The following is a 22,532-nucleotide window of genomic DNA, read 5'->3' as shown; positions in this document are numbered from 1 at the left end:
CCCTATTCAGGGAAGCTTTTAATGTATGATATTTTAGTGTTTTTTGGTTTCTGTGGAAGCCGCCCAGAGTGGCTGGGGAAACCCAGCCAGATGGGCGGGGTACAAATAATAAATTATTATTATTATTATAAGTGTCTGGTTCTGCATGCCTTCTGAGCTTCATAGCTGGACATTTGGTTTGGTTAAACATCTACAGAGCCAAGCTATATTTTTGTCTCCAGATATGTGAATGCATATTATAGAACTGCGGAAATGTAGGGAAGGGCTGCAGCTCAGTGGGACAGTGCATACTTTCTGAGGGACGTCCTAAGCATATCCAGCGCCGTGGTGCAAAGCTCCCTCCGGCGCCCCCCTCCCCGTTTCCCAGAGTTTTTTAGGGAGGACAGGGCTGCCGGCGGGGCTGGAGGAGGCGGGCAGCAGCTGGAGGGCGGCTCCTCCGTCGGGGAAGAGGCAGAGGCTGTACGCGGTGCCTCCCAGCTCAGCTGGGCACTTTGTGCCGCGGTGGCCACAGCAGACAGAGGCTCTGGGCACAGCACTGCTTCGGCACAGCATGGTGAAGGCAGGCGAGGGTGGCAAGCTGATGCCAGGAAGCTCAGCATTCAGCCTCCACCTCTTCCCTGGCGCCCTCCAGAACATGGCGCCCAGCGGCACTAGCCTCTATTGGTAAGACGCCCCTGTACTTTGCATACAAAAGGTCCAGGTTTAATCCCTGCCACCATCAGAAAGGGCTGGGAAGCCTGTGGCTGGAGAGCTGCTCTGTATGCATCCCCCCCCCCACCACCACCACTGTCACACTAAGCCTATGTTTCCTCTTCAGCTAAATGCTGTGAAACTGAGCCCAATATCATACCAGGAAGGCTGTAGAACACGCATGAAGGCTGGAGCTATGAAGGGCTCAGCCTAAGCCCAGCCCAACCCAGTCCTGCTGGGATACCAGCCCTAAACAGCATTTTGTAGTCTCCTCCTATTTTACAAAGCACAATAATTTTTAGCATGTTAATAAACTCTTTCAGATTACGAAGAGAGAGAGAGACAAGAGAGATTTCGGAACAATAGCTGATGAAAATTCCCCAAGCATATAACTGTTGTTCAAGGTCTTTTTGTTGAGACAGTTGCTTTAGTTCTGCTATTGTCTTGCACAGCAAGACTCAGAAAAAGTAACAATCAATAAGAAATTAGTGGTAAATCAAGCGACAGAGTAATAGGGAGAGAAAAGCAAATGTTGAGCAGTAATTTTGAATTACACCATTGTTGCAAATGCTCTTGCTGGCCAAGAATAATGATAGCTGGTACATGGCAGCTCAGCGCTGTCAAAATTGCAAGTTTAAAGAAATGTTTGGGTGGGAAGGTGGCTGAGGATTTGAATTTTCATCACAAGCATATAATATGGTTTGAGACAAGGAACTTGATCCTTTTGAATCACAAGCCCTTGTGATTGCAGATGTATAACAAAACAAACTAAAAAGTGAAAAGTCCAACAAAAATTGAGTAAGGTTTCCAGTGGCCAGAGGCTGGACATTCAGCACTTTGAAGAGCCGTATATATTGAAGTGCTGGCTTGAGTTAATTTGAAAGGATTCGGAAACTCCAATATGCCTCTCCCATAACACAGGGGTTCAGCTGCAGGAGGATGGTGCTATGTTTTTCCACTATACATGCAGCTTAGATTAATGTACAACGCAAGTATAATGGTTAAAATTATTAGAAAAAAATAGAGTAAGTTTATTGTCTTAAAAATAACTATCTCATATGTAAATCTATTTGAGTCACTTCATGGAAAGCATATTCTGTTGTTCGATGTTATAGCAATAAAAGGTGGGTCATAGATGCCTGTAAGTCACAAACAGAGGGCACCTGTAGCAGTGCTTTGGGTTTGTCCTGGGATTAATGATGGGCACAGTTGTGATATCACACCTTGAAAATGCTCCTCAGGTGATTGGGGTATGGTAAGTGTGTATTCTGTGACTCTCTTAATCTGCGAGAGGATTTAGTAGCATTATTCTGACAAATTCAGCTCTTGCATGTTCATCATTTAAACAGCAGTAGGTTTCTATTAGTCAAGTTGCTGAGATACTTTTATATGCACTGATGGCTTATCTTGTGCTTGCCCAGACAAGTATTTACTCAAGGTGTTTTTGTTTTGTGTCTGTGCTGATTTCAGGAGATCATACTGGGAGATGAGAGGCAACGCGTTAGATAAGAAGTCAAACTATGAAGTATTAGAGTAAGTATATCATTTCAGTTCCAGGCCTGAGTTGTCTCTTGCTTAGGAGAAAGAGGATAAGTTCCATTAGAAGCTGCATTAATGCCACTCTTCACGGGGAGGCCATGATACGAAGTCTGCTGTTATTTCTTTAATTAAGATAAAATGGGAAATCGTAAAACCTAATAAATTTCAGACCTCTGAACCTATTGAGGAGGCAAGAGCTCATCAGCTTCTGTCTGACCAAGACAAATTCGATTCTTCATAGTTTAAACCTGCTGATCTGCAGTATCATAGTGGTTTCACTCATCTGCATTCTGTTAATGCATCTGGGATCAGCCGGTCTAGTCCTACAGATTTAGCAGTGCTTTGTATAAAATGGATTTTCTGTTTGTGATTAGATTAATCAGTCACGGGACTAAATTACTTAGAGTCTTTAATTACTTAGCAGATTCTAGAATTATATAATCGGTGGCTTTGTTTTCCCTTTCTTTCCTTTCCCCTGTACTAAGTTACAATGAAGTTAAAAATCACAAACTGCCCAGCATGTGCTCCAGACTTGAGTTACTCATCATTAAAAGCTGGAATATTGACCTAGGCAAACTGTGAAAATGTGGCTTCTAGCCAAATTTCAACAGAGAGCTTGAGGAGCTTTGCATCCAATTCCAAAAAGACAATTGGCATTGCTACAGCCTATTAAAGGGCAGTTTTTCTTTCATGAACTTAGTGGCTAAGTGCATTAGCAAGTTTTCTAGGAAGTGAAAAGACTTCCCTACTAAAGACCCAATAGAAAGCAGAAAGGCACAAGAGGGTATAAGTGTAAAACAGATGGGCAACATTCAGCTTCAATGTTATTTGAGGGTTTGTAGAATCTGTTATGAAAGCAAAAGGCAATGACAATTGCAACGTTAGAAGTGCTATATAAATGGAAGAACCACCAACCTTTCAAAGTAGAGTTAGGTATGCCTTCAGTATCCACTGTTATGTCCTACCAATATATAAACTAATTATTCCTTACAAGCTCATTTTGAAATTGATACCTAATTTAAGAGGGCAACTGGAGGAGAGAGGGGGGATTGCTGTTTTTGTTTGTTATTTTTTTTGGGGGGGGTAATATTGTAAACCACCCTGTGATCCTTGGATGAAGGACAGTATAGAAACTTAGTAAAAATAGCAGCAACAGCAGTAACTGACCTGTCAGCTTGACATTGATACCAGGAAAGGTATCTCTGAACACTTGGAAAAGGATGCTGTGATTTCTAATACCCAGCATGGGTTTCTGAAAAACAAGTAATGCCAGACGAATCTAATTTCTTTTTTTGATGGTGGCTCAGGGGAATGCATTGGACACAGTGTATCTTAATTTCAGTAAGACTTTTGACAAAGTCCCCCATAATATTCTTGCAGAGAAGCTGGGAAAATGTGGACTGGACTCGGTAACTGTTAGGTGGATTTGTAGCTGGTTGACTGACCAAACACAAAGAGTGCTCACTAACTGTTCCACGTCATCCTGGAAAAAGTGACAAGTGGGGTGCTGCAGGGTTCTGTCCTGTGGCCGTTGTTGTTCAACACCTTTATAAACACCTTGGATGAAGGAATTGAGGGGATGGTCATCAAATTTGCAGATGACATCAAACGTGGAGAGGTAGCTAATGCTGTAGAAGCAGAATCGGGATTCAAGAGCTTAACAGATTGGAGAACTAGAGTAGATCAGGCCAGAGGCTCTTCTAGTCCAGCATCCTGTTCTCACAGGCCAACCAAAAACAAATAATATTTATTTGTTTGTTAAATATTTATTTGTTATGTTTTATCAGTGAGCTCCTGCAGTAAGCCAAGCTTCTATCATAGCCAGCCAGATATCTCTACAAGCAGAGCTTGAAGGCTGTTAAGGATGATGCAAAAACTGTTATAAAACTGTAAAATATTGTTCATACCAATACACAGAAACCATGTACGGTAATAACATTAAGGTGGCAGTAATGTGAGATATTTTCTTTGTAAATATTTCCAAGATGTGCAGTGCAGTCCCTCTTGGAGTGCTCTTGCATGTCATGTAGACTGTCGGATTTATCTAATCCTACATAGGAAGATAAACTGCATGCAGTTTGCATCTGAGAAGGAATACATCAAAGGACTTAATATTTATGAATGTTTTATCACGTTCTTCCCCAGTTTAGCATCCCTGCAGACACTTGTGCTTGTAGCTGCAAAGGAGAATGTTCTGCTGCCGTTAATCTTATATGTTTCGGGGAAAGATTTTTAGCAGGGTCTTTTTTCTTTTCTTTTTTAAAGAGGCCTACAATCAAATGCAAATGATTCCACTAAATGGTAGCTGGCTTTGTGCATCTGACATCTATAAATACAGCCTGTATAGAATTAAGTCCACATCCAGTTGTGCATTAGGTAGTGATCCCTGAAACATCTCAAGTTTGGGCCCACTATTCAGAATAAAATTAGGCAAAAGGAGGCTCCCTTTCCCAAGTGTCAAAAGGAGAGGGGGAGATATGTGTGTGTGTGTGTGTGTGTGTGTGTGTGTGTGTGAACACATATATATGAATGATAAAGGGGAACCTTCCCTCAGTTTGTATATATATACATCCAGTACAATTGCCACTTAAATGATTGCTGATGAACTTGCACATTATTTCTCACATTTAGAGAGTAGCAGATTGGGCTAGTGTCACAAAGCTTCAAATATAGTCACCAAGTAATAAAAGTTTGTTTTGTCTATTACCAATGCAAGTTGCTTCTGCTTCGTGTATTTGCCTTATAGATACAGTAAATAAGGAAATTGTTAAATGTTTTGGAACTGAAAGAGGGTTTTTGGGTTGTTTTTTTTAAGTAGTCTGCTTCCCAACTAGAAGTTTATAAAAGAATTGTTTAAAATGAGATATAAACAATGTTGAAAAGGTTTTTTTAATTGACTGATTTTTATGAATTCTTCCTTGATTTGTTTATTAGCACACATTGTGTGTGTGTGTGTGTGTACACACACACACCCCCCTGCATATTTCCTCTTGATTTTATTGTTGATTTACATGAACAAGGCACACAAATCCCAAAATCTGTATTAGGGTAATGTATTTGTTTGATCAATCACAAAATCCTGTCCAAGTACAACACTTCTCATAAACATGACTAACTATTGCTTTGATTATTTCAGGAAAGATGTGGGCTTAAAAAGATTTTTCCCGAAGAGTTTGTTGGATTCAGTAAAGGTAATTGTATGTTCTATTCAGATGCTGGAAGTAGTTGGATGGTGTGTGTTGATCATTCCATCTCCTGCCCCTCAAAGTGCACATTTATATATTTATTTAGTACTTCCCATTTCATGGCATTTCAAAACACATGAGAGGACAAGACAAGCTCAGGGGCTTACAATCTTGAAAATGGCCCAAGGGAATGTGGTACAAGCAAAAAAAGACATAGGCATATTGAACAAATTCCTGACTTGTTTTGCTGTCAGTTTCATCTCTCAGGAGGTGGAGGAGGGAATACAGGGAACTGCTATTCTTTATCTAATTCTTACCAACTGAGACCAGCTGGCAAGTACACGTGGCAAGAACCTTGGGGTGAAAATGACTGTGTTACCTTGGAATTTGTGATAACAATGTATGTGTAAACTGGACATAGCTGGACAGGTAACCTGGATTTTTGGAAAGCAGACTTGAGGAATTTCTAGCAATGGCTAGAAATTCTGAGGGAACTCAAGAGGGATGGGATATTGGGAAGTGTGGAATACTGAAGGCACAATGGCAAACTATTCCTGTTAGGAGGAAAAACAGAAGACATCTAAATAAGTTTGTGTGACTGCACAGAGAGCTAATGCTGATGAGCCGAGATTTTTGGAAAGGATATGTACAGGAGGCAGAAGGATGAGTACAATGAGTAGCTTAGATCTGTAAGGATGTAAGGTATCAGGAAGGCTAAAATCCAGAAAGAGCTGAGACTTGAGAAAGGGCTTCTTTGATTATGTTTAGATAAAGTAGAAGGACAAAGAAGCTTGTAGGTCTTCTGCTTAAGGAATTATTAACCAAAGATGAAGAGAGGGTTAGAATTACTCATTTCCTATTTCACCTCTGTCTTCTCCAACAAGATGAATTGTGTTCAACCTCAGGATAGGTAAGGAAGCTGTTAGAGAGCACCTAGCTACGTTGAAGGAGTTCAAGTTTCCAGGGCCAGATGAATTGCCTCCAAGGGTGTTGGAGTAGCTCGCAGATGTTTCAGAACCAGTGACTGTTAATTGAGAATTCTTGGAGATCACATGAGTTGCCAGAAGACTGGAGATGGGTGAATGCTATCCCTTTCTTCAAAAAGGGGAAAAAAATCAGGTCTGGGAAACTCGAAGTTAATTAGCCTGATGTTAATACTGAGCAAAATTCTATAATAGATTATTAAGTGTTCAATTTGTGAGCCTCAAGGAAAAGAGTGTGTGGATTACTAGGAGCCTGAATGGATTTATTTAATTTGTTCCTCCCAGTACTGTACAATTTCTGAATGTCACAGGCTTCTGGGCAATGACTACTTGAGGGTAGAGTAAATATTCTGAATGTGAATGTATGAGACTGAGAGGAAGCTGCCTGCAGTTTTGTCTTCACTTAATATTGGTTTAGAAAATAAGATCAAACCCCAGACAATGACAGTTGGTCCAAGTGCATCATAATACTCAGATTGCCTTTTAACATTATGGAGTAATTAAGTTTATTTCAACCTTTCTTCTGCAACAGCACCTGTTAAAGAGAGTTACGTTGTTTTTCTTTATAAGATGCAAGGTGGTAAACAGCTGTACATTATTCATGCTTGACAAAGCTTCTTTCTGCTTCAGAATTGTGAATGTTTGTCCCCCCCCCCCAAGTTTATTGGGCAGATGTTTCCAACCTTGTGGTGATGGATGCAGTTTAATATTCGCTCTTGCCGGCAGGACCTTACAGTGATATCTCTTTCATTACCTAGGCCAAAAACCTACGGAAAATGATCCAGCAAACGTTTCGACAGTATGCAAACCTCAATAGAGAAGAAAGTATTTTGAAATTCTTCGAGATCCTCTCACCAGTATACAGATTTGACAAGGAATGCTTCAAGTGTGCTCTGGGTGTAAGTATGCTACATCCAAGTGCTAGGGCATATTACAAAATAATCAGGGTTATTTGTAGGCAGGTCACGGTTTATTAAACTATGGCCAGCAGCTTAATTATCATTTATTGACTATGGTTAAAGGTTGCTTGTTGACCAAGCCATGTTGTTCTTGCATGAACATTAGTGTTAACCATGGTTTAGTGTTATGGGTGAACCTCGACGTTCTCCTTATGGAACTGTCACTACCCAAAAGGTACAGAACCGTAACAGAAGAGTGTCAGAAAAATTCAAATCAATTTCAAGGCTTGGCTGCTTTTTCTTGCTGGTGTTTTTCTCTGTTGTAATATACCAAGGTTTAAGGAATTATCTGCCAGATACGTTAATTGTGGTTCACTGTTATGTTCAATCCAGGACAGAGGTGTTCAATCCAGGACAGAGGTGACGGTGTTTTTTTAGGGGGCGGGGAAGGGAGAACAAGAGTTTGGTAAATGTGTTTGTTATATCCAGCTAATCACCAACCATATAATACAGTTACACACATTTTTAAGAATCATTTTTGAATTCGAGGATTGAAGACTGCACCCAGTTTCTGTGAGTCACATTACCGCTGTGTCTAAAATTGAACTCTCCCCTGCTGGCTTTTTTAAAAAATGAGTTATTTTACATAATGCCAAGAAACAGTGATAAACCTGTAAAGATGGAAGTTGTGTAGTAAATTTGATGGTATTTACTCAATTTCTTTTGTCAATCTTCTTTCCAAATCATCACCACCTCTGTTAATATAAAAGTCAAGCTGGATAATTTCGGTTGAGCTGGCCATTGGTCCAGAAGAAGGAATCAGCTACCTTACAGACAAGGGTTCCAATGTAAGTCTGCTTATCCACCAACTGCATTAACATGCCTTGGAGTAGGAGGTGTAAATGAATGTTTTGGTGGAGGTTAATCTTAAATTAGATTTTCAGGCAAAACTCTGCTGCTCCCATCTGTTTCACCCCCTAAAAACAAACAAACCACAGTCAGTCTGCATTCTGTGCTCAGCTCTTACTGGACTGTTTATAGGGATTCTCCTTAAATACGTTGTACTTCTGCAAATCTTGGGCTTCTCCTTGTACATCTCTTTCTTGTACTTGATGAGTTAGCTACGTAAGCATCCTTCCTTGAAGACTGGAAATAGAATATATTGCCGCTCTTCATACCATAACGTCTGCATTTTTGGTAGGCTTAAATTGAATCTTAGGGTTTTTCTTTTCATTATATTGTGTTCCCCACCACCACCACTACCAACCCCAAACAGGCTTCTTAGATTTCAGGAAAACTGACATACAGAAATCAAAGCAAACAAATGCCGTGTTAATTACGCTTCCCTCCACCCTCCTCTCCTCATAGGAGATCTCAAGTCAGTTTCCATTTGGGCTCTCTGCCAATAGTTCATATTGCTGCATAGTGCTCTAGGCCGAGAGTTGCCATCTCTTTGCTCTCTTCCCTTTCCCTGGGCAGAGCTTGTGACATTGCTCTGAGGCTCTATTAAAAATGAAAGGAAGCTGGCAGAATATGGTAAACTTCAGGGGGATAGTGGTAAGTGTTTAAGGATGGTCGGGTGATCTATAGTATTTGCTGTTACTGATGCTTTCACTTTACCCCCGTACTTTTCTGTAGCTTACTCACCTGGCAGACTTCCATCAAGTTCAGACCATTCAGTATTCAACTAGCGAAGATAAGGACAGGAAAGGAGTGCTACAAATGAAAATTGCTGGGGCACCAGAGGTAGGCGGATTAATGTTGAGTTTTCTGTTGCATGGCATGGTCAGGCAATGAGACCTAATTCCTTATTGTACTTTATCCATACTTCATGAACAGAGGTGGGTGTCTGTCCCAGGACAATGTAAAAATTTGGATCATTGCCTCAGACCCATGGTGATGGTTGCAGTGGAAAGCCATTACTGCCCTCTGTGGGTGCTCCTTATTATAGTGTGTTTGACAGAAACGGCTACTCTTTGGAGTGTGTGAGCACTACGTATTTGTGGTTAGACAGGTCAATGTGGGAAACCATGTATGGAGTTTTGAGCCTGAGAATGACTCTTCCCTGACCTAGCTGTTACGTTGGACGTAATCAGGAAAACAGTGGAGAAGAGCGAGAACACAGAAATGAACCGTTAAGTCATATAAAAGATGGGTGCATTTCTCTGCTTTGGGAGATGTTGTTACTACCCAAGAAACCTGCACAATGCACACAGTGCAATCCAGAAAAAAAAGGTGTGACTAGCAGAAGCTTGCTTTTGAAACTGTTAATACATGGAAGCATACTGAACAGCTCTTTAGGTAAAGGTAAAGGGACCCCTGACCATTAGGTCCAGTCGTGACTGACTCTGCGGTTGCGGCGCTCATCTCGCTTTATTGGCTGAGGGAGCCGGTGTACAGCTTCCAGGTCATGTGACCAGCATGACTAAGCCGCTTCTGGCGAACTAGAGCAGCGCACAGAAATGCTGTTTCCCTTCCCGCCGGAGCGGTACCTATTTATCTACTTGCACTTTGACGTGATTTCGAACTGCTAGGTTGGCAGGAGCAGGGACCGGGCAACGGGGGCTCACCCCATCGCGGGGATTTGAACCGCCAACCTGATCAGCAAGTCTTAGGCTCTGTGGTTTAACCCACAGCACCACCTGCGTCCCGCGAACAGCTCTTTAGTTGGTACCATAAACCTTCATCAACTATACTTGGTGAAAATGTGGTATATTTTGTGCTTAATATTTTTCTTAAACTGTATGAACTATGCACACAATCAATAAGCAAGTATTCTCGGGTTAAATAAGAGACGTTCAATTTCTAGTTAAAACCCAAACTGCATGCACTTCATTGGTTATTAGTTGTTATTTTATACCAGATAACAATTGCCAATCAAGTTTAACCTCTGTTTGTTTATTATTTGCTTCACACAATTTAAATTCCACACCTTCAGCATTAATTCATGTTAGCACAGGTAACAAATAGCAAGAACAATAAAAATACAATTGATAAATTACAGACAACCTAGCGTGTGTGTGTGTGTGCGCGCGCGCGCGCGTGCGCACGCATGCACATTACAGGTCATCACACACGACGGCAGCACACATATAGCCTGCCCTCCCCTCGTTCTGCCCCCTTTTCCTGCCACTTCTGGGTCACACATTCTTTGAATGTGTGCAAAATGGGAGTTGTCTGTAATGCAATAAAGCATAGAAACTAAGACAACACTGTGAAACATCATTTCAGCCATCTCCTCAAATAGATAGCAAAATCAAAACTGCTCCAAGTTTGTTTGTTTTTAAAGAAAAACAGCAAAACTACCTTTTGCTAAAAGCTCTGAGAAAACAGGTATGTGTTTGCCTGGTGCCTAAAAGGTAGTTAAGTAGTCACTGCACTGGGCCTCCCTATGGCATTCCAAAGGTGAGGAGCTGTCAATTGAAAGCCTTTCTTATCAAAAGGTGAATTGTTTCTGAATTCTCCTCCCATTGCCTCATGAATATTGCTGATACATAGTATGTTTTGGGTTCAATCCAAATAATTATAGTCCTAATCTTATACATTCTAAGATACAGGATGTAGATGAAAATCCTCCATGTGGAGAGACCCATGAAGACAGCCACACAGAGAAAGCAACTTATGAGCTGATTCGGCCACATGGAGATACACTGTTTTCCAGCAGAGAGATAGGACTTGTTGGCAGCTGAAAAAATGTGCGGCTTTATTCATGAGAACTGGCATTAGAAAGTGGCATTTGTCATTGTGGTCGTGCCAGCTCTCATGTTCACATCCTCCATGGGGCCGCTCCCATGTGAAAGGCTTTAGGGTGTAACAACTGGGACCTTTTAATCATTTACTTACTTTCCCCCCTATTTTCTGTTTTTAAGTTGCATGCTCTGCTCTGACATAACAGCTCAGCTGTTCTACTAAATGTTTGTGTCTGCAAATAATGCCTCTTTGTTTGGTGCCCTGTTTTCTCGCTCTCTTTCTCTCTAGCCTCTGACAGTGACAGCACCATCCTTAACCATTGCAGAGAACATGGCAGACTTGATAGATGGCTATTGCCGGCTGGTCAACAGTGCTACACAATCCTTCATCATCAGACCTCAGAAAGGTGAGATAAAAAATTTGTAGATAACTTGTATTATGTCTAGTCAGGTTTGAGGGGGGAATCCTAGCTGGATAACTTTTCTCTTGTTTACTAGGGGAAATCCGTGTGGTTTCTGCAGCCAGGGGATATACAACTAATAGCAAAAAGTTAACAAGCATCTGAGATGCCAATTCCAACAGCTACTCTTATATAAGTAATTTTATAGATGGCAAAACCATAACTTAGTCATATTCCAAAACTGTCAGCTAGTTTGTATTCTAAACTAGTAGTAAAATATCTCTTATATCTCTTGCTTGCACACAAACCTAACTATCTCTCCCTATGTGGTCCATCATACTTTGTTTGGATCATGTATGTTCTGTAGGAAGACAGCCTTCCTTTTTAGACACTCATGCATTCAGTCATACATGTTTTTATTATTTATTCTATTCTTCCTTTATGGAGATCAGGGTGGCACCTATGGTTCTTCCCCCCCCCCCTTTATTATTCACAACAATCTTGTGAAGTAGGTTAGTCTGAGACATAATGAGCACCCTAACTTCACTTGATACGCTATGTAGCATGATGGATTTTAATTTTCATCTCTCCAATTCTGATGTTTTTGGTTACAAGAACTTTTGCATGCTCGAAGAAATTTTAGAGTCAAACACGAGATTTGAAAACTCCTGTTAGAATCATAGAAACATATTTTATTTTGGCAAATGTGAATTATTCAGTGAAAAAGAAATACATAAAACTAAATTTAAAATTTATTTTTTTAAAAAATATATATAATAACTTTTGATTATTAATATTAGTGTAAAAATAAAATAGTTGTTTAAATGTAGCCAAGTCCAGGAATGGCTTTTGCCTTGTTGCACTGAGCACAAAAGAGGTTGCCTGCAGAGAGTCTAGCTTATTTTGTACTGATTGGTTATACTTCAGTACCCCATATCTGATAGACAGATAATCTATAATCAAATTTAAATTTCAGACACTACTAAGCGAGGGAAATTATTCAAGTCTGATTTTGATATCTTAACACTAATAGTGTAGAATAATGCAGCCATGATTTCGGGGCTTTTTCATTGATTACTTGATTTTTTGTAATATTTTGCTTTCAGCTTCTAGTCTCTTGCTTCCTGTATGTTGGAAGATGTTCTAAAAATTGCTTGGGAAAGTGAAATAATAGTTAGAAGTTGACCCAAAGGGTAAAAATTCAGTTGCTCAGAAAACAGTGAGCAGATTTCCTGTAGTTTTGACCCTTCTGACACAATAGTAGTTTGTCAGTGTTTTTCTGAAGATTTCCCCTTTCTACAGGTATCCAGAGATTCATTATAAGATCCTTGTACTGCATAAATGAGGGGCATTTGGAAGCTTTATGTAAGGCTATTAGGGAAAATGTGATATTGTAAAACTTCCTCCTAGAATTTGAAGATAGAATTAGCTTTAATTAGCAGTTTTCCTACTTGTGAAATATATTTTATGCATATACCTTAAGAGCATGTGACAACCGACTGTCTATTTTCCTCTTCATGCAGAAGGTGAAAGAGCTTTACCGTCCATACCAAAGTAAGTCTTAGTACCTTATTTGCAGAAGTTAAATAATACTGTGACATATATTAATTTGGGGGTTGTACAGCTAAAGACTTTAAATGAAGTTAACCAGCTATTGTTTGCTTCCATTCATTTTTATTCACCATGTAACTCAATACACCTGGATAACTCTTGTGGCATCATAAGGATGGCAGGTGGCATTGTGGGTTCTTGTGGCCTCCATATCTCTTTGTGACCAAACTGCCGCTGGATTAAAATCAAATGCCTTTAGGAAACACAAACGCATACCTGGCAATAACTTAAAAGGTAAAGGGACCCCTGACCATTAGGTCCAGTCGTGACCGACTCTGGGGTTGTGGCGCTTATCTCGCTTTATTGGCCGAGGGAGCCGGCGTACAGCTTCCGGGTCATGTGGCCAGCATGACTAAGCCACTTCTGGCGAACCAGAGCAGCGCACGGAAACGCCGTTTACCTTCCCGCCAGAGCGGTACCTATTTATCTACTTGCACTGGCATGCTTTTGAACTGCTAGGTTGGCAGGAGCAGGGACCGAGCAACAGGAGCTCACCCCGTTGCGGGGATTCGAACCGCCAACCTTCTGATCGGCAAGTCCTAGGTTCTGTGGTTTAACCCACAGCGCCACCCGCATCCCTTTGGGCAATAACTTAGTGATGGAATAAGTGCTTTGATGCAGAAGGTCCCAGGTTCAATCCTTGATAGGTGGAGTTTGAAGGTTGTTGACCTGTGTGCATAGTGTGACATGTGAAGGCAGCTTTGTGTGTGAACTACATTAGGACAATAGACTTTCCTCTACTATATTTTATTCCATAGAAAAACCGTTAAGTGAAAAATTCCATTAAATTAATAGGAATATTATGAATGCATACAATGCTGCTCAGATTGTGGGGTTTAAAAGTTGCAATCCCTCCCCCCTCCAGCCTGGCAGCTATCCCTGGTGGGTTGGTGTGTACCCCTTCCCCACATTATGATAGCTTTATTTTACCTGGGTACATGTGTGTGCATTCACAAAGCACTATTTCTGTAAACTAGAGTAAAAAAATAAACCCCAAATAATGTAGAATCCAAATCTTTCATTCTATCCCTTCCTTCCTTCCATTAAATTTGTTAGTTGCTTTATCTGTAACAGGGCAACCCAAAGTTGACTTACATCCAAAGAGACCCAAAAAATCCCATCATATATATATTAAAACCAAGATGACACAGGAATACATTAAAAACATCCCAGATAGTTAATGGTCCAAGGCCTGGTTATAGAAGAAAGTTTTTGCTTGGTGCCTACAGATTTATAATGATGTCACCAGGCAAGTTATATCGCAATAGATTTAGAACATTGGTAGACACAATGATGCAAATTCCCCCCCCCCCCGAAAAGCTCTATTATTATTGCCACCTTTCTCTTTCTTTTTCTTTTTCCCTTTCAGGCCTCCTTTTGTTCCAATTTGGTATATTCATTTCAATCAAAATAGGTCATCTCCATTTCTTTGTGGTCCTAAAATGCAGCATATTCATGATAATGCAATTAGCCTTTGTAGATTATAACTACTGCATGTTGTTAAATAGGCAAGAGAGCTTAACTTCACCTTCAGCCAAATGGCTGAAATATGCTTCCCTCATGCAGGGGTGTGAGCCCTTATTTTGGCTCATTACCCCCTCGAACAGGGCCTGAATCCTCAACACATTTGTTTGAGGCTTTTGGTTTCAGGGTTGAGTAATGGCCAAATGGTGACTCAGGCACGAGCACAATGGGCTGCCAGCTTTAACTCTTTGCTGCACTTGCTCTATTTTGAAATATATCCCAGGTGCTTAATATATATCTCAAGTGGCTGTAGCCCTGTTAAGTGACAGTATAAAAACAGCTGAAACCGAAAATATTTTACAGCATTTTCCAAAGGTCAGTGGAGATGGGCTAAGGCAAATCGCACAGGGCAGTTGTTTCTGCAAGGCAAGTGCTGTGGCAAAAAGACCCTGTTGAGAGCATTAGTCTTTATTGTCCACAAAGTTCTGAATGTTGTTGTTGTTGTTGTTGTTAGGAAGTGGGCGAACCTTTCCAGCACTAGGGACACATTCTCTCCCCGGCAGCCTTCCAAGGCCCACATGCCAGTGGTGGGCAGGGCCAGAGGCTAGTAGGCTAGTTCCTACAAATGCTCACACGCCTGTCTTGGTCCTCCATCCAGGCAAACAAGAAGCATTTTCAAGGGCACATTCCTGCAAGGAACAAGCACTTGAAGAAGATGCAAAGTATGACCTGTGAGCCATAGGGGGGCAATTGGAATGGCTTAGGAGGAAGTGTAGATTGGGGAGAGTCCTGAGGGCCAGATAGAGGGTTTTAGAGGGCCACATTTGGTTCCTCAGCCTGAGGTTCTCCACCTCCTTTTCTTGGTGATTTCAGACTAAAGGGATCCTAAGCAAAGCTCTCTGGGTGGACCTGTGTAACAAAAGGTGATGGCTATGGTGTTCTTTCCCTTCTGTATTTGGGCTTTCTAGAGGCTGGGAAAGAATTTAGTTCTCTTGACCAGCAACATGCTCAGCCAGTTCTCCAGTGGAAAGAAAACATTTAAGTATTAATGTGTGTTCCTCAATCAGCAGGCTATGCATAAGGAGGGGTCTCTCATGTTCAAAGTCCACTCCATGTTTTCTTAGCGGTTGTAGCATACCATAATCTGAAGCTGTCCCCACCCAGATTTTACTTAGGACTCAATATGCTCCTCTTTACACAAGCTAGACCAGGTCAATCAGCCACTGAAAGATTCTGGTAGGCTTCAGTATAAGTAGTTATTACTAAAGTTTTAATAAAATCCTGTTCTGCTTGGAGAACTTCTCTGGGTTTTTCCTGATCTCCAAAGAATGAATATTTTAACTTCACTTGCTGTGAATGTAGGAGCCCCTCACCTCCCTCTGGCAGCTCACACACAAAATGCTGTGAGGCCACTTGTAACTCCACACTCCCTTTACACAGCATGCTAAATCTAAAGAGGCTTCCTTTTGCTGAGCTTCGTATTTTATTTATGCAGTTATATGTTTTTATGTCATAAAACAGTCATTTTTAGCATAGTGTATGTTACTTTACTGTAGACTGGTGGTCACAGTTTTGTAGTTCATTGTTGCTCATGTTTACTCAGATATGTCTTACTGAGTTCAGTGGGACTTACGTGCAAGTAAATGTAAAGATTGCAGACTTAATCTGTTTATGAATTGTTCATACTGTTTCATGATTCAAACTCTCTTGATGTACAACCACCACTGAAGTTAATAGATTGATAATGGATAAATTCTTAGCTGCACTAAGCCTACTAAGTTTTTCCCCCCAGGGATGAAATAATATTTAAGAAGGATATGCCCTACATACTTAACAGGAGAGATAATAAGACGTGTAATAAAGAGACAACATAGCCCTCTTTCAGAAATAAGAAGTAGATGCAGTGTTGAATCAGGGTAACACTAAATGAGGATTAGAAGCAATTCAAAATTAAACTCTTGCTTGTTAACCCAGTTTCTTTACAAAGCTATTCTCTTCTGACTTGGTCAAGATGAGTCAAGTTTAAAATTGGCTCCTCTTATCATTCCCTTTACTCCCCCCCCCCCCGGTAGATTCATAATGGTAGAGACAACTTTCTGCTCCTCCAAAACTTTTCACTGTAGAAAATGGGTTGGCCCTCCTAATTGCAGGAGGTGCCCTGTTAGAATGAATTCTCTTGAGCTACAATGTACAGCATTCACAGATTTGAACTCTTGTGTTACAGGCTGGCCAACAACGAGAAGCAAGGAATACGGTCGCATACAGTCTCTGTATCAGGTAGGCTCTGCAGTAACTTTGCTTATGAAGACAGTTTTATTTCGGTAATTTTATATATACTTCTCTGCTGCTAAATATTTTAAAGCCTTTGCTTACTTCTTCACAAAATATCATTGAAGGCTGGGAGGGGGAGGATATGCTGTTTTTGTTGTTGTTGTTTTTGTTTAACAAAAGCATCTCCTTATATGAAGCTTAGATGAAAAGCGATTACAGTACATAATTGAATTGCTTATGTGCAGGTTACTTTTCAACCAGGGGTAGCCAACTTGGTGCCCCCCAGTTACTGTTGAACTACAACCTCCTTTATCCCTGACCAGCCCCTGACTGGAAGGCATCCTGTTGGCTACCCCTGCCCTTCATGATTCACGTATGCAAGGACTATCATAGCAGGGGAATATACAACTCAGTGAAAACTGCAATATATTATATCATTGCCTTTAATGTGTGCATGTGCTCTGTATCTACACGGATTTAGTCATCAGCAACAGAACTTGATATGGCTGTGAATTACTGGCTTAATAAAGTGCTCCATTTTAATCTGCTGCAATTCCCTTGTTTGCATAGAGTTGCCAAATACTAGGATCACTCTGGGATTCTTTTCAAACCAAAACATAAAGTAGTGATCCTTGCTGAGAGCGGAAGATTTAGAGGCTGGAGAACTTAGGACTGTTCAGCCAATGCTGTAGTTCAGTAGGAAATGTGTTGTATTTAGACCTGGGTTAAAATCCTAGAATTCAGTGGATTCACATGGAGACTCTGGACAGGGTGCAACACTTGGAAATAGGTTTGACAAATAGGCGCGGGTGATAATGAGTTTTATCCTTATTTATTATTCTGTTGCTTTTGTCAGTTTGCACATATTTGCTTCAATCTCTGTGTATAGAATGTTAATCACTATGTGGCTACTATAAGAGAATAATTGTAACCAAAAAGCATTGTACATGCTAAAATTGGTGTGGAAATAACAAAAGAAGTCCATAGTTGAACATGAACAGTCCTCCCCTACTTCTCTCCCCAAACAAACCAGGAGCAGTAAGCCAAGAACAGGCCTTGGTTACTCCTTGTGGTTTGTTTAGAGAGAAACATGAGCCTGGGTTCAGATAACACAACAAGCCAAGTCTTGTGGCTTGTTGCCCCAAGTGCAGCAAGGAGTAGGGGAGGAGTTGACCAAGGGCAAGTGCAGCCCTGAGGCCAAACCCCTTGGTTTACTTGTTGTTTTGAGAGGAGAAGGGAAGGAAACACACAGGGATCAGGAGAGAGAATTTGTTCCATCTATGCTGAGAAATTAAAAGGTCCCATTTCATAAGTTAGCATCAAAGTTGGTCTCAAGTCTTTAAAAACATTAAATCTGTAGATGCAACACGCTGATGAATAATGGTTTGTGTAACATGGAGAAGTTGGGTGGATAGTGTCAACATGCACATCAAACTGAAGTCTATAAGTTTGATTGCTCTATGTACCATTATCTAGACATGAGATTGTGCATGCAGGATTATGCTTTTTTTCTGTTCTGGCTCTATTTTGTTCTTTTTGGTCAGTCTGCTTTTCACATCAACCTTTTTATTGGCTTGTACAGCTGGATTTAATTACACTTGATTCTTGAAGAAACTACTGGCCAGTTTCTTGTTTAAACAGAGAACTCTTATTACAACAATGGAGAGCCAACTGGGAAATCCATCACCACTTCACTAGAGCAGCTTGGATGCATTCTTAAATGTAGCAAAGTCTAAGGAGTACAGGCCAAAACACAGAAGGATAACTTTTAAATCCTTAACAATTCAGCCGTTGGGCTGCAGTTTCTAAACACTTTGTTATGAACCATTAAAGCCCAGTTTGTGTAGAAATGTTGGAACAGCTCTAATGACTCATACAGTCCAAATGGTTATTCATACAGATTTTGTTACTACTAACCATTATTTGCACAAAATAATTTCAAGTCATAGTATAGTTCCTTCAGGTTTTGGCATGGGCTGTTGTCATGTTGAATTCATTCCTCAGGAACAGATCGTTAGTGTGAAAATTATATGGTAGTTTGGGCATAGTATTTTTCAGGGGGAGATAGTCTCTTTGGGTTTTTCTCGAAATGTACCAACTAGCTTCAAAGGAAGTTGCGTTTCATGCAATCACATAAAAGAGGCACACTTTCCCAATGAATATGTCTGAATGACACTGAACAATGAAAGCAACAGATGCACACAATGCACAATTAATGTTGGCTTATCTAGCTTAGCAGAGTTTTAACAGCACAAAGTCTAATGTGCAAAACCAGCTGTGGTGATGCCATCCCAAACTGCAGAATGAGAGCTGTCATTTGATATTTAAAGTGACTTGTAGCCTAGAGACTTAAAGCGAGGCAGGGTTTTATAAGCCTCACTTTTCCCATCAAAACCAAGAAACACAAAATCAGAATGATACTCTTTGATTTTATCAGCATTGCTCTTCTTTATCTTGCATGAATCTAAGTGTTCTAGAAGTTCTGCAAAACCTGCCAGCCATTTAAAGAACAAGGTCACCAAACAAAAGTATCACTGAATAATGGGCAGTGTGACTGTTTCACGGGGAAGTGCATGCACAGAATTGCCCTGGTTTCCACATGGTGTTTACCGTTTGGCCTTGAAATGCTATGTGCGTTCACTCAGTATTATCTGTAAGTCACAGCCTTATAGCGTGTGGTATTCAACACATGAAGACGTAAATAAATTAATCACATCACAGAGCAAAATGTTCCTGCCCCTTTCCACCCCCTTTTTAGAGTACTTCTACAGTGGAGTTGAGTAGAATGTCTAAATCTGTCACTGAAGCAGTGCGGGTCTACATGCCAAGCATCTAGATGAAAAAATAATAATCCAATACTAGAATTCTGTTTCTGGTTTCTGCCATTTATTCAGAAGCAGCACTATGCTCTAAATTCACTCATACAGGGAGACAGTGGCACATGTTAATCAAGTTGCTCCCTGCCATTCCCCCATCTCCTTAGCGATGAGTATAGTGTGTTGAGCTGCTTTGGATAGAGCAGAACCATTATTTGGCTTAGCATCTTCTATTTTAACTTAACATTATATTTATTGTGAAATTGCATATGAGGGCAATTGTCCTGAATGGCAGTTTATAAATCTTTCAGTAAATAAACCATTGCCTTACTCCTTTAGTGTATTCAAGTTGCTCAGATGCCTTTGCTTTAAGACACTTTGTGCAAACCATATATATTATACAGTCCCACGACTATCCTTTTGCAACAAGAGGAAAGCCCAAGGAATGCATGGTCAGCTACCTGGTTTTAAAGAGCATAGTTTGGTAATCAGGTCCTGTGTGGCATTGAATGAACTGGAAGAAAAATGCACGTTGCTGTTGGGAATATTAGTATCCCTGAATAGGGGAAAATGTTTTGCATCTTCAGTACCACACAGTCCTTAGAAGTGATTTAAGAAGGATAAGCAAACGTTGAGCTGCCATCTGTTTCTGGAGATTTAGGATTTTTTCCCCCTGCTGACCATGCTTGAAACATGCTCGGTCTGTCTACTTGTGATAGCTAAGAGAGCAAAGCACCCACATGATTTTTGATAGCCCACTGCAATTTTTGTACTGTGAGCTGGCGAGGTCCCTGTGATTCCTGGTTGTCTCAATCAGAAAGAGTGATGCTGCTAAACAGAGTTCAGGAAGCAGAGCAAAGTACAAAGAACAGGTTCAAAGGTGGGTTGCATGGAGATCGATACAGTTAAACCATATAAGATATTCCACCTCAGAAGGCTTGTGCAAGAATGCCTGTCTTGTCTTGACATCAAAATATATATAGTGGCAAGGCCAGACATCTCAGAGAGGAAGGCATTCCACCAAGTGGGAGGCCACCACACTGGTGATCATGGAAACTGGGGGTTGGGGGTGGTGGCCCCTGTTCTACGGCATTAGGCTTACACTTAAATACACTAGAGCCTTTCCTCATACCCTTTCCCATACATAATTTGTCAGAGTTTAGAAGGAGAAATGGAAGCATGTGTCTGACTGGTCTGCTGGACTGCTACTTTTTCAGATGTTTCCTACGCACTATCCATTTCTGTATTATCAGTGTCCAATCCTCCACTTTCGTGGATCCAAAAGAATTTGGCAGATCTCCTTGTGGTACGCACCAGCATAAGCTTATGGTTTTTATTATATAAAGGCCAGGGATAAGAAGCTGGAGGTAAGGAAAGACCCCAGGAGCTGAAGTCAGGTCGTACAGAAAGACGTTTTTGCCTCTTTAGGGCAAAAGAAAATACTCTCACTCCTTATCTTTTACTTAATGATGTGTGAAACATTTACATTTGTTGTTATTGTGTCTATGTTCATACACACAGTCATGTGAATATCCAGATTTGTTAGTAATTGTCAATTTTGTAATCTATGCCAGTTCATACACCAAAACGACGTGTTCTGCTCATTGCTGTAAACAAGAGCTTGCAGATGTTGAGCCTTTAACAGCCCCTGTTTGATAAACCCCTTTTCAAAAAGCAAAGTAGAAGTAAAATATGCATTTCTGTAATAATACCCATTGAAAGGAAGGAAAGACAAATTTCATGTAGTTGACTATCCCTTGAAAGGATAAAAATGTAACATTTAACTTTTGCATTCTGGTGTTCATTCCTTGCAGATGTGCTGATACGTCAATCTTCCGTTGTGTCCAAATAATTTTTCTTTCTTTTTATTTTCCGCTTCTTGGTAAAGGAGTCAATCACTGTCAACATAAAGCAAAGAAAGCCAGGCACTTTCTCCCTTTCGTCTTCTGTTCCCATGAGTCACCACCTAAGGGTACTACTGCACTGCTCTGCCTTTAGGCTTCCTGACTAACCCGAAAGCTGAACAATACTAACTCTGTTGCAGTTTTGTTCACCTGAGGTTGGAGTAAAATTGTGAAGCAGAGTTCCAAGAATAATCCTGCTGAAATTTTAGAGCGTTTCCCAACACACACACAACTCGCAGGAAATATTTTTAACAAGTGTAGATGCTGCCGCCTTTGTACCGATGTGGTACACTATGTAAGCAAAACATTGGGCAATGCAAGTGAAGAGGCTCTGCAAATCTTTTACTCAGTGGTCCACTTGGGCCAGCATATTCTTGGACCCCTGGTATAGCATGCAGTTTAATGTCATAGAAATTAGTAGCTATTAAAGTGTATTGAGGTCACTTAGGTTAGTAAGTGATTGTGGTAATGCTTTGCATAGATCTAAAGGCATGTGCAGGCATTGCTGCTGTAGGATTCTTACTGTGGGACAGGTATTTGCCTTCATGTTAGCATGCTGGACAGGGGGAGGCTCCAGTATCCTCAAATGCAAGAAATTTGCTCAAGGAAGAGAACCAAAAAAGCATGGCTGGGAGGGAAAGACTTGCACCAGTCTAGGAGTACTTTTAGCCCCGGGCCAGGAGGACGTAGAGTGTGCCTGAGCCCTGGGTGTTGGTCCTTGACAGGTGGGGCTTTGGTGGGGAGTTAGGGATGAAGAGAGGCAAACTTTCACCGTGCCTCTAATGAGCAGGTGTTTGCAGCACATTATCTTTTGAGCTGATTGGTTAGCAATCTGTTTCTGTAATTAGTACTAAAATTCTGAACGTGGATTGTATTTAGTAGTTTCAAATTGTGGCATCACATGATTTTGCAAGAACAAATTCGTACAAGCATTAAATAATAGTCTAAATTACAGGAGAAAGTTTTCATACGCATCAGGCCGGTTTGCCCCTTGGGCCAACTTATTCCTTTTTATTCTGCTTTCTTGTCCCGTAGCAGATTGATGCCACTGGTAATGAAGCGCAGCTGCTTAAGTTTCCT

General features: G+C 40.8%; 1 protein-coding gene across 10 annotated transcripts in view; it reads left to right on the top strand.

Moving 5' to 3' along the window:
• PTK2 (protein tyrosine kinase 2) overlaps positions 1-22,532 on the top strand; it is a 206,681-nt gene that overhangs the window by 125,683 nt on the left and 58,466 nt on the right. For 6 of the 10 annotated variants that reach the window (XM_081204417.1, XM_081204426.1, XM_081204422.1 and 3 more), the window contains exons 6-13: positions 2,161-2,223; positions 5,366-5,420; positions 7,156-7,296; positions 8,067-8,144; positions 8,935-9,042; positions 11,275-11,392; positions 12,910-12,940; positions 16,686-16,738. In XM_081204417.1, the coding sequence (XP_081060543.1) occupies positions 2,161-2,223; positions 5,366-5,420; positions 7,156-7,296; positions 8,067-8,144; positions 8,935-9,042; positions 11,275-11,392; positions 12,910-12,940; positions 16,686-16,738 (647 nt within the window). Of the gene's footprint in view, positions 1-2,160; positions 2,224-5,365; positions 5,421-7,155; positions 7,297-8,066; positions 8,145-8,934; positions 9,043-11,274; positions 11,393-12,909; positions 12,941-16,685; positions 16,739-21,436; positions 21,521-22,532 lie in introns of all 10 variants that reach the window. The other 4 variants (XM_081204424.1, XM_081204425.1, XM_081204419.1 and 1 more) reach the window with 1 other exon arrangement.

The sequence above is a fragment of the Podarcis bocagei genome, assembly GCF_964188305.1.
Source record: "Podarcis bocagei genome assembly, chromosome: 8".
Taxonomy (NCBI): Eukaryota; Metazoa; Chordata; class Lepidosauria; order Squamata; family Lacertidae; genus Podarcis; species Podarcis bocagei.
The sequence above is the reverse complement of the archived record's forward strand: the minus strand, read 5'-3'. Positions and strand labels throughout refer to the sequence as shown.